This window comes from Terrapene carolina, unplaced genomic scaffold, assembly GCF_002925995.2.
Source record: "Terrapene carolina triunguis isolate 2854851 unplaced genomic scaffold, T_m_triunguis-2.0 Scaffold96, whole genome shotgun sequence".
Taxonomy (NCBI): Eukaryota; Metazoa; Chordata; order Testudines; family Emydidae; genus Terrapene; species Terrapene triunguis.
In genome coordinates this window covers 37,334,060-37,345,894 of record NW_020664447.1, presented here as the reverse complement: position 1 = coordinate 37,345,894, position 11,835 = coordinate 37,334,060, and the positions used below count along the sequence as shown (strand labels likewise).

The window sequence follows — 11,835 nt, the reverse complement described above, 5'->3', positions numbered from 1 at the left end:
AACACAGATAGGGACAACACATCTCAAAGAACTCCAGTTACTATAAGGTAAGTAACTTCTCTTTCTTATTCCAGTGATGGTCCCTATCTGTATTCACTGTGGGTGACTGACAAGCGGTATTCACAAGAGGAGGTGGGTGCGAGAATGCTGGTGATATAGATGATTACAGAACTGACGCTCCATAGGACGTGTCTGCTGTGGAGGCTTGTACTATAGCGTATCTCATGGAGGTATGACTGGAACTCCACGTAGCTCCTTTGCAAATATCATCGAGTGACACTTATTGAAATGAGGCTACTGAAGATGCCTGTGTTCTGTTAGAGACCTCTTATTTGTTCTGCTAGGGAAACAAATAGTTTAGGTAACTTTTTGATAGATTTTGTTCTTTGCAGATAAAACACTAATGTTCCATGCATGTCCAGGGAATGGAGTCTCTTATCCTCACTGCGTGTATGAGGCTTTGTACTGTCTCATTTATGTGAAAATCCTAGATTACTTTAGGAGTAAATTTTGGGTGCAATTGCAACATGACCTTATCCTTATGGAATACTGAATACAGTGGATCGGCCATCAGGGCACCAAGTTCCATTACCTTTCTGGCAGAAGTGATGGCCACTAGAAAGGCACCCTTCATTAATAAATGAGACAAACACATCCCGAAAAGTTAAAATGGCGGCCTAGTTAATGTTGAGACTACCAAATAAAGATCCCAGATTGGAAGTGGTTTGGTTATAAGCAGAAAAGTTCTAATTAAAACTTTGAGAAGATGTATGATCATCAGGTGGGTGAAGATAGATTGGTCATCAATTGGAGGGTGGCAAGCGCTGATCGCATCCAAGTGAACTCTCAACAAGATAAGGGAAAGGCCTGCAGACTTGAAGGTGGGGGAACATCCAAGATAATGGGAATGCCCGCTTCTTCTAGGGACACTTGGTGACGCTGGGCCCCAACAGAGAATCTAGCATTTCCTGGTTTATTCTTTCCTACTATTGTTGAGGATGGCTTGGACCGCTTCTGAATGTGTGGGTGTTTTAGGTTCAACATCCATCCAAATACCATGCTGTCAAATGAAGAGAGTCTGGATGGGGATATTGAACCCTGTCCTGGGTCCAAAGGTCTGGGAACAATTAGATGCTGATGAGTAAACAAACTGACATGTGCAGAAGGCTTAGAAACCAAAACTGCACAGACCATTTAGGAGTGATGAGGGTGATTACCACTCTGTCTTGTTGGCCCTTCCGCAGGACTTGACATAAGAATGGATGTAAGTGCATATCCTACCCATGAGATTAGCAGAGCATCACCCCTGGGGCCCTGATCCCATCTGCAGCAGTACATTTTGCATTTCCTGTTCCCTTGAGATACTAAGAGGTCCCAAGTCAGAGCTTCCCATTGAGTGAATATGATGTTCGTCAATTAATCGTGTAACTTCCCCTCATGGTCAGTTGAGAAATGTCTGCTGAGGCTGTCCACTAGAGAACTGTTTTTCCAGAAGGTGACCACTGATAGGGTAATATGATGTTGAGTGCACCAATTCCACACACTGGCTATGCAGAGAGGGGTGGATCTTGTCCCTTCCTGGCTGCTGATATAGAACATTGTAGTTCTATTGTCCAGCATTACTAGAATATGATGGGATTGTGAGAGTTGTAAAAATGTTTTGTGGGCCTCCTGGACAGCTCTCAGTACTAGAAGATTTATGTACATTCTGAGGTGTCCATGTGCCTTGTGATGTATGCTCATCCAGATAGGCGCCCTAACCTAGTGGGGATGCATCTGTGTTCTCTTGGGTATGAGGGAGAAAGGGGACTTGCATATACAGGTTCCTCATTCACCCACCAACTTAAGAGAGTTTTTCACTGTAAAGGGGATCGTCACTACTTCATCCATGCTGTGTTTACTTGGCACATAAACTGTTCGAGGCCAAGTTTGCACACAACTAAGACAAAGACTTTATAAAAGATGTTACATAGATGCATGATGCCACATGACCCATATCTTCACTACTGTTCTCCTAGTGACTAATTACTCTTTACTTTGACTGCTGGTTTTTCTCTTCTCTGTGTTAGACGTGGCTCCAGTTGAACCAATGAGAATATGTAATTCCTCCCTGTTCCTATTCCTCCATTCAAAGTCAGTAATCACCCATTAATTGCATTCAGTGACACTGTTTTAATTATGTTTTTTTCAGAGACATGAATTTTAAAAGGCAGCATGGTCTCTTGGGTAGGGCACTAGGCTGAGACTCAGGAAATTTAGGTTTATTCTTGACTTTGCCACTGACCTGTTATATAATCTTGGGCAAGTCATTTCATCTCTGCGTTCCCTCTCACCTTTTATCTCTCTTGCTGTAGTGAGGAGGCATGGCTTCCCTCAGAGAAAGACCAGGAGGGGCCACAACCCATCCCTGGATGCAGGTACACCCTGAGGGGAGGATAGGAAGTAGCTTAGGGACAGCCGACTATAGTCGGGCAGCATGTTGCAGCTGCAACCTCCCTGACCCCTAGTGGTGGAACACTCCACCATTGTTAGGGCCCTGGGCTAGGACCAGGTGGAGTTGTGTGGGCCCAGGTCACCCTGCCACCTCACTCCTGGGATGGTAGCCTCCCCACCATAGGCTAGGAAGCCCGCGCTAGTCTACTGTCTGCCAGAGCTAGGATGCTAGATCCTTTATTGCTCTAACCTAGGCTACCTCCTCTAATGAGGGCTGAGCTCTTAGACTGCTTGTTGTCTTGCCCTGGCTGAGGGCCTGGGCTTATAGACTTTTGCTGTCCTGCCCTGATGACAGGCCAGAGCCCCTAACTGCTTGCTACCCGCCCTAACTGAGGGCTGGGGCTTATAGACCCTTTGCTGCTCTGCCATAACTGCAGGCCAGAGCCCCTAACTGTTGGTGCCTCGCCCTGCCTGAGCGCCAGGGTTCACATAGACTCGTTATTGCTTAGCCCAGCTCAAATGGCCTGAGCTTTAAAGACAGCTAATTCACTCCTAACTGACTGCCGTGCTAAGGGTGTGACAGTGACAAGGAGTGGTCTCCCTCAGAGGTAGACCAGGAGGGACGGCCACACACTTTTATATTTGCATATTTAAGTTATAAACTCTTTGAGATAGGGATGACTTACTAAGGGCTTGGCTACACTGGCACTTTATACCGCAATAAAGCCTCCCAGAGCGCTCTACCTTACTCCCCGTCCACACTGGCAAGACATGTAGAACGCTCTGACTCCCTGGCTAGAACGCTCCTGGTACTCCACCTCCACGAGAGGGATAACGGCTGTTGCGTATTGGCTGAGACGCCCCAGGGCCAGTGTGAATGAGGAGTTACGTTACAGGGTTCTGACTGACCTCCGGAAACGTCTCATAATCCCCTTAAGTCAAGTGGCCTCTCTTCTCTTTGTTGTGAAATCAGCTGAGGAATGTGGAAGTGCCTTTTCAGAGCTCCGTTTCAGATAGCGGCTGCTTATCTGCAACGGGGCAAAGCAAACGTTTACTGAGTGAGTGAGAGAGAGGCAGGGGGGCTAGGGGGATCTGAACTTACAAGATAGCATGCTGACACACTCTCAGCACTCCAAAAACCCACTCTCTCTCTCCCCCCACATACAAACAACACACTCCACCCCACCCCCCTCATTTGAAAAGCACGTTGCAGCCACTTGAACGCTGGGATAGCTGCCCATAGTCCACCACTCCCAATGCCGCTGCAAATGTGGCCACGCCAGTGCGCTTGCAGCTGTCAGTGTGGACAGACTGGAGTGCTTTCCCTACTGTGCTCTCCGAAGGCTGGTTTAACCCAAAGCGCTCTACAGCTGCAAGTGTAGCCAAGCCCTATGTGTTTGTACAGCACCTAGAAGAATGGGTCCCCTTCAATTAGGGCCTTTAGATATTACTGTAATACAAATCATAAGTTATCTCCTGGATTATGCAGAAAAGGAAATCTGACTTTGGAAAACTTATTGCTAAAAATAAATTGCTTTGTGCAAAGATTTAACTTTAGTCTTTAATGGTATATTTATTATTCAATATTTAAGAAAATTTATAAATGTAACAATGTATAAATAACTATGATTTTTTGGATGCAGTAGGCAGGAGTAGGAATTGGCATTCGGGAGTTTATAACTGAGTAATAAGCTACTTATGATCTTTGCCCCAAAACAATAACAAAACCACTGACACTAGGGTGAGTATTTTGAAAAATACTATGATAGCTCTTCCTGCTGTGATTGTGGCCAGACTGAAGCTAAGCCTACTTTTAGCTGTGCTTAATTTAATTCAGCCAAGATATTTGAAATAAGTGGGATCTGTGCTAGAATTGTATGTTCTAATCTTTTTGCCATGGTTGCAGCTGGACTTTTCATTTGCTGATCCTGCCAGATACTGTTGTTCTTATGGCAACTCTAAAAGATTAAAAACAGAAGTGGGCTTTTTACAATTAGGACTCCTATCTCACTTGCAGGTGGTCTCCTTTGTTCTGACAGATGATCACATCTCAAAATAATAATAATCTCACAAATCACTAACACAGTACCTCCTCAAAAAGGTCATTTGTACATTTGATTTGTGTACTTGGTTTTCTTCTAACCAAATTTAGCACAAACCTTGAGCTGACAGTGGGCAAGTTCAGGCTATATAGGTTCCTTCTCTCATATTTAAATACTGTTTATGAGGAATTAATACATGGTATTTGAGAGATGGGAATCAGATGCAGATATATGACCGAAAAGAGAAGCAATAAAAATGATAAACAGATTGGGAAAATAGAGCTCTAAGAAAAGATGAAGGAAATTGGGAATGTTCAGTTTAGCAAGAAAAACCACAAGACAAAAGTTTATCCATGATCAAAAGCTAAATTTAAAAGCTATAAAAGCAATAAAAAAGTTGACAGCCAGCCTGGAACTCAGCAAGGGTTGAGTGCGCTGTGGAGTTAGCAAGCGCAGCCACTGAGGAGACAGTCTCAATTTGCAGCAAGTTCCCTGACCAATACATACACAGATAGATTGATAGGCTCTAGTCACATGTAGCCTTGCTTCGTTGGAAGGGGAATGGAACATTTGGCATTGGGGAAAAGGATCCATAGGAATTAAAAGTTCTCTGTGAACGGGAGGAAAATTAACTAGTATTTTGATGCATCATAAATGTACACTTGTCAGTTCAGAGATGTTTGATCTCCACAACGTGTTTGTGGGAGTTTGAAGGATACACTGAGAGTATTATGATTTTTACTAAACTACTGTACACATAGTAGATATTTTGTGGAGCTGAAGTGTAAATTTAGACAGCATGTCCCCTTTTGCAACTTGTTTCAGTTGACAATATGGGATGCTGTAACATAATTCTTTTATAAATCTTTACACAGGCTGGAATTTATTCCAATGTCAAAGTACTAAGAGGGAAAAGTTTTGCATTTTTAAAACAAAATAAACTTCTTGCCCAAAGGTAGCTCTAGATAGCGTTAATTCTCATTCTGTCACCTCACAATACCTGCGTGGAGTGCAGTCCTCATGGGGAGGAATGATGACAACCTTCACGGTTACTGATGTTCTCAGCAGGTCAATCATTTGCTCGTGGCTTAGAGTGGCTACAGCCACTTTGCAGATCTCCACTAGCCGGCTGCCCTGCAGTAATCCTGCCTGCCAAGCATAGCCATAGGGCTCAACGTCTGCCACAATGCCTTCATAGTTCACATGGAAACCAAGCTGACCCAGTCCATTCCTACGTAAAGTCATCTCCGTGGTCTCACAGCCCTTTGTCACAAACTGAGAATTGAAATGAAGAGGAAAGAGTGATTAGTGTAATGAATTACATTCTGAGAGGGCTATAATTCTGGTTTTACACCCACAGTCCAAGCTAAGGTATGGGGAGAGGGAACAGAAGTGCTTTGTCCCAAGGAAAGTCCCCACTGCTATGTACGATACCAGTTCAAACAAATCCCTTTACTCAAGCTGGATATTTAAAGATAGCATCTGGTTGCACAGAATTAACTAGTGGTATTGTAGTTCTGCCTTAAAATGCCACTTATTTCATAGGAACATTAAAGGAATGTGGCAGTACACAACAGGTAAGTGTGGAGGACTTACACAAGCACCTGTATTTCATTTTTCATTTAAAATTTGACATTTTGGATATTTCACAAAACTACCATTTCTCCATTTTTCAGTACAGTAGTTTGATGGCGTGCAACTACCCAATTTAGTGGAACTGGAACCTTATGCCACTCTCTTAACTGGCACCAGGGTGAATACAGGTTCTACATGCTTGAACCAATGGCATGTGTCTCTCCTTCCCTCTTGTTCATTCTACAATTGCTATTGTTGACGTAGTGGACAACACAGCTGCTACATATACTTCTTTCCTTCATGACACAGCTGGACAAATAGTGAAGATGGACAGACATTTTCTAGACAAACAATAACAATGCAATGAATTGTTTATTTTACTTTATTACTATTATTATTTGTATTGAGATAGCATCTAGAGGCCTCAATCTAGATTGGGGCCTGATTTGCTAGGCACTGTCCAGACACATAGTAAGGCAACTCCTACTCAAACTTCATTTGAGATGAAATACAACATGAAATATGACAGAAAAAGGAGGAAACAAGAGAAATAGATAAGATCATTTGACTAGACAGGTATTTACTGAAGGTACCAAATTTTTTCTCATTTTTTAAAACAATATCAGCTACTCCTGACTAATGCAAAACAACCAACAATGGCTGGCTATTTTCTAGTAGATGTCAAAGTAGGGGTGTGTGTGTGTGTGTGTGTGTGAGAAGAGAGAAAGGGGCAGAGAAAGAGAAAACGGGAATTGGCCTTGTGGAATTAATTAATTAGCAAACAACTATTGCAAGCATTGTAATTCATTTGTTACTAAAGTCCCAATTTTAATTTAGAAAAAAAAAAATTCTAACCTCCAGCCTTTTTACGACCTCTTTGATATCATCAGAGTTGTTGATAAAGCTCTCCACAGAAACACATTCACCCCGGTCATAGAAGAGTTTGATGCTTGTGTCGGTTGAAGTCCACCCTATCACATCTCTGCAGGAACAATTGAACACCACACTCTTTGTATCCTGCTCAATGAGAACTACAAACTCATTAGATACACCCAGGAGACAGTCTATTTCCATACCCTTGCAATAGTCCTTTGCATGGACAGTCCACACAATGGCACCAGAACTATGGAGCTCTGCTCCTGGATAAGGTTTGGACTTTTCCTTCTTTTTTGAGGCTAGTGAAATGAAGGGGAACTTGCCAGATGGGTCAATAGGTGTATTGGTGACATTCTTTTCTGCTAGATCTTTCAAGTACTCTTGACGAGTCCTGGTGGCCATGGCACGGAACTTCTCGGATTTATGAGCAGCATTCTCTGCATTAATCACTTTGGCCAGTAAGAAGTCCCTGAACACATTTGATTTAGGAAAGGTAACACCTTTTGGGATTGGTGGTCCAAACGATGGTACATCTCTGGATCTTGTCACAGCAACACTAGAAGAAATACAGAAATGAAGAAGCGATGTGTCAACATTTTAATTTCTCTTTAGCAGTTTATGGGATCTAGAAAACCCATAGGCATGCCCTTCTCAGGCCACCCTCTGATTTTCAAACAGACATATACTGTGGCAAAAGAAAGGGCTGCTTGATTCACCAGAGGCACAAAGTATCTGCACTTAACACACAATTATTTTTTTACTTTGCTAGTTTCTCAATAATATATAAATCTGAGTACTTTATTTGTGGGGGAAGGGAATAGAGGTAAGAGGTAAATAATCACTCACTCTTCTTAATGCTCTTCTTAATGCCCCAGGCCAATGGGGTCTGCGTGAAGTGGCGTGGGCCAAGGGATGTGCTGGTCGCCGTTTCCCGCAGCCCCTATTCGCCTGGGGCGGCAAACCGCAGCCAGTGGGAGCCGCGATCGGCCCAACCTGTGGATGCTGCAGGTAAACAAACCGGCCCAGCCCGCCAGGGGCTTACCCTGACGGGCCGCGTGCCAAAGGTTGCTGATTCCTGCTATATGGCTTTTTGTTTCACCTAGAATTTATGAACCTATGAAACTGTTCCAAATAATCCAGTGGAGAAAAAGTCAAACTTACTCTGAGAGGTTTCCTATAAAAACTTTTCAGAAGTGAATTGTATAAATGTGGATCAAGTATTTGTACTGGAAAACCCATCAATGAAGGATTTTAAGCCCATGGAAGGTACATGAAACACATAAAGGTCCTGATCCTGCAAGTTACTATGCATGGGAAGACACCTGTATCTATGTAGAGGTATCACTGAAACCAAGTGGCTTGCTTACTTTTTAATCTGCAAACGACATTTCTGTACAGAAGCCAATTGTGTAATAAAAATACAGTTTCATACAGAAAATGTAACTCTCAGTTTCTTCTTTCTGCAGATCTGGCCACCCTTCTTCAACGGCTTCACTGAAGTGGCAGCATGAACTCAGATTCCTGAGTCTTCTCCACAAAAAGCAACAAACCCATTATGAGTTCTCAACAAAAATCTGTATTTTTACTAGACTACAAATATTAAGAATACCATCAAATGATACCAAAAGTTTTCTTTCTACATATAAATTAGTTACCTAATCTTAGAAAATTTAGCATAAAATCCACTTTCAATACAAAGATTTAATGAGCACAAATACATTAAACATTGATTGATACAGTGCTAATTCAATTAATCTGGAAGCCTCAGACATTTTTCAAAAGGGTAACAGCCTAATTTCAAAACTGCACCACAGTTTTCAAACCCTATGTTTAAAAATGTAAGGATCCCAGAACTCAGTATCTAATCAGTAATGAAAGAAATCCTTATTTTACATGTTCAAATGCACCCATTTAAGCACTATTTTTAGCAGCTTGTTTCCTGAAAATGTCAATGTGCCCACCTGTACCCATTCTAGTTTGTGATGTTAATAATGTTCTCTAACTTTCAACATCCGGAATACTGTTTCCTTAAAGGAAGCAATAAAGTGTGTTCCATTTAAGAATACAAAAACGTGCTAAACCTCAGCATATGTCAATATTTCCTTTTTGCTGTTAACCTGGTAATATCTACCTGTAACAGATGTTGTCAGTGCAGGGGTTGTGCACTCTTACAATGACAAATACATGCTGGAAGTGAGAACGAATGTTCTTTGGGCTGAATGGCTGTGCTCCAGTTTCCTGGAAAACAATCGTCACAATATCGTTTCCAATATGCCGTTTTCTCAGGAGCTAAAAAAAAATTAAAAAGATGACGACAATGGAAATCTCAGAGCACCAATCTTTTCATAATTTTTTCATTTCTCCTGCAATTATATTTTTAAATGTTATTACTAATTATGGGATATTTTTGTGTAAGCCACACAGCTATTGCCATCGTTTTATTCTACAAGTCAATGCAGACATTAATACACAGAATATCTGAGGACTTAAATGAGAAACTTGCCAACGTCTGACATAGTAGACAAATGCTAGCATCCTGCATTTTCTGTTTCCATAACGACAGTTTTAATTCTATTTTAAACACAATGAAAGGACTATGTATGGGGAAGATTTTAAGTGATTCTAAAATCAAATAAATTGTAATGCTAGTCATGTTATGGTTTAGTTTGTCTACTTTTTGGGTGTGTGAATTCTAACATTATGAGCTGGCAATATTTAGAAGTTGAACAACACTCAATATATAATTATTACAAATTTGAGGTAGGTTAATATTTCTTGTTTAAACTGGTTGACAGTGTACATTAATGTATTTTTCAAAGATGGTTTTCTTTTTAAACACAACACTACAGTCTAAAAATATTTTTCTTCTGCAAAAACAACAGCAACAAAAACTTTTTATAACACACAAAAGAACACAAGATCCTAATGTAATTCTGCAATAAACACTCAAACTGGGCATAATATGATGAGAACAAAAATGCTGGTGAGCAGACAAAAATAAACAAAAGCTCATGTTAACTGTGATCTTGTAATAATATAAAAGGTTTCAGGTTTTATTTGTAAAATTAATACACCAACTTCCTAGCCACTTCTGGACTGAAAAGAAGTTGTTTCACAGTATACAGAATGCTTTCGGAAAGGAAGAGATGATTAAATGTATTCAATTGAAAATGTATAGGTAAGGGGAACTTATGTAGGTAGAATGTGATTATCTGAGTTTGAAATTGGCCAGGATACTTGAGTTGACATCTCTGCTCTTATAAAAGACGTCAAGGGTGCTTTAATGACTATAAGACCTTGATTTTATGTTTCAACCAAAGGACAGAACCTCAAAGAGTACAACATGTCTCCTCTTTCCCACCCCCGCAACTACCATGACAGGCACTGATTTAATTCGGTCTTTGAGGAGAAAATGCCAACTATTGCATGGCCAAAATAGCTTTCTGCAAACACCTATATATATTTTTGTCCTTTAAGAGTACTGAACCAGCCCATCTCTGTTTAGCTTATAAGATCTTGAATCACTGCTAAAATGTGATCAGATGGTTAAGAGGACAAAAAAAGTATCCTGTGACTGGGAGCTCAGATTATTTCCTGTATAGATCAACACCCTTGGGTACACCTATGGACTCCATATCCAGGGGTTCACAAGCTTTTCCTTTTTGAGCCCCCTCATCCCCCAAACATGCTATAAAAATTCAACCTGTTTGCTGAGCATCCTGTGACTGAGTTAGCCAGTTTTATTCCTGATACATATGTAATCCAATATCTTATATTTTTGTGTTGTTTAGACACTGGAGAGTACTTTTTAACAGGCTGCATATAGTGGTTGTCAAATACCACTGCAGTTATTTACTATTTTAAGTACGAGATTATTCACAAAGCTGCTCAGCTGACCGTTGACCTAAATATTTTCCTGTTTATTCACTTTATTTTAGATCACTCTGGATTCAATACTTCAACAAAGTTAAGTGCTTTCTGCCACTGCTATAGGTGTAATATTCCGTTATCATTTGACAGTACAACTACTTTATGAGGTGGAGGACAGAGGAATTCTAAATTGTCAAAGTCCATCCTACCTGTTGCTTGTTGTTAGGAGTGTATGGCAGCATGGTGGAAACATGAAACATGATTTCATAGTCCTTGTAAGTTGTATAGAGAGAGTGAGTTCCTGTTGAATCAGCTGCAATTAGAAATTAATAAAGTGAAAAAACAACACTATTAAGTCCTTAAAAATACTTTAAAACAGGATTGCCACATTGTTATGAAAACCTACTAGCGCAAGCACAAAACCCATTCATCATTCATCTTCACTTTAATACCAATGACATTAACAATGAAAAACTAACCATAATTTACTCACCTGTTCACCCGGCAGGCAAATATACTTTTGCAATGCTATTTTAATACAAGATGTTAGAAAAAAACTTGTAAGTAGTAAGGAAATTATGAAATTATTAAGAATCCTGAACATCCTGAACTTAATCTAATTGAGCACCAGCATTGTAGGAAATACCACAGGGAGCTCTTTAAGAGTATCACATATATACTTATGAAATATATATTAATGTAACATGTAATATATAGTAAATAGCTTTCTAATGGTACAGAACATTAGTGTTGCCGAATATGGTCATAAAAATGCCTAATAGCTTTACCTTATGGACCAACATAGGTCTTGCATGGATCACTTGGTGCTCTCTGGATGTTAAGTGGCTTCTAGTTTAATGTCCTGATCTGCATACTCCATCTTACTAAAAGTATTTCTAAAAACCTTTGAAAGTCCCTGACAAGAAGCTATTAAGGCAGGTAGATAGCCATGTGGTGAGTGAGAAAATACTGTCAGAATAGAAAGTGTCTAACAGACAGAGCAAAGCAGTATGAATAAATGACCAGTTTCAACATGGCA

The 11,835-nt window shown here is 40.6% G+C and overlaps 1 protein-coding gene across 3 annotated transcripts in view; it reads right to left on the bottom strand.

The window, feature by feature from the left end:
• SIPA1L1 (signal induced proliferation associated 1 like 1) overlaps positions 1 to 11,835 on the bottom strand; it is a 388,229-nt gene that overhangs the window by 61,524 nt on the left and 314,870 nt on the right. For all 3 annotated transcript variants that reach the window (XM_024218824.3, XM_026651467.2, XM_026651466.2), the window contains 4 exons: positions 11,006 to 11,109; positions 9,058 to 9,215; positions 6,906 to 7,482; positions 5,476 to 5,750 (listed from right to left, as the gene is read on the bottom strand). In XM_024218824.3, coding sequence (XP_024074592.2) covers positions 5,476 to 5,750; positions 6,906 to 7,482; positions 9,058 to 9,215; positions 11,006 to 11,109 — 1,114 coding nt within the window. The remainder of the gene's footprint in view (positions 1 to 5,475; positions 5,751 to 6,905; positions 7,483 to 9,057; positions 9,216 to 11,005; positions 11,110 to 11,835) is intronic.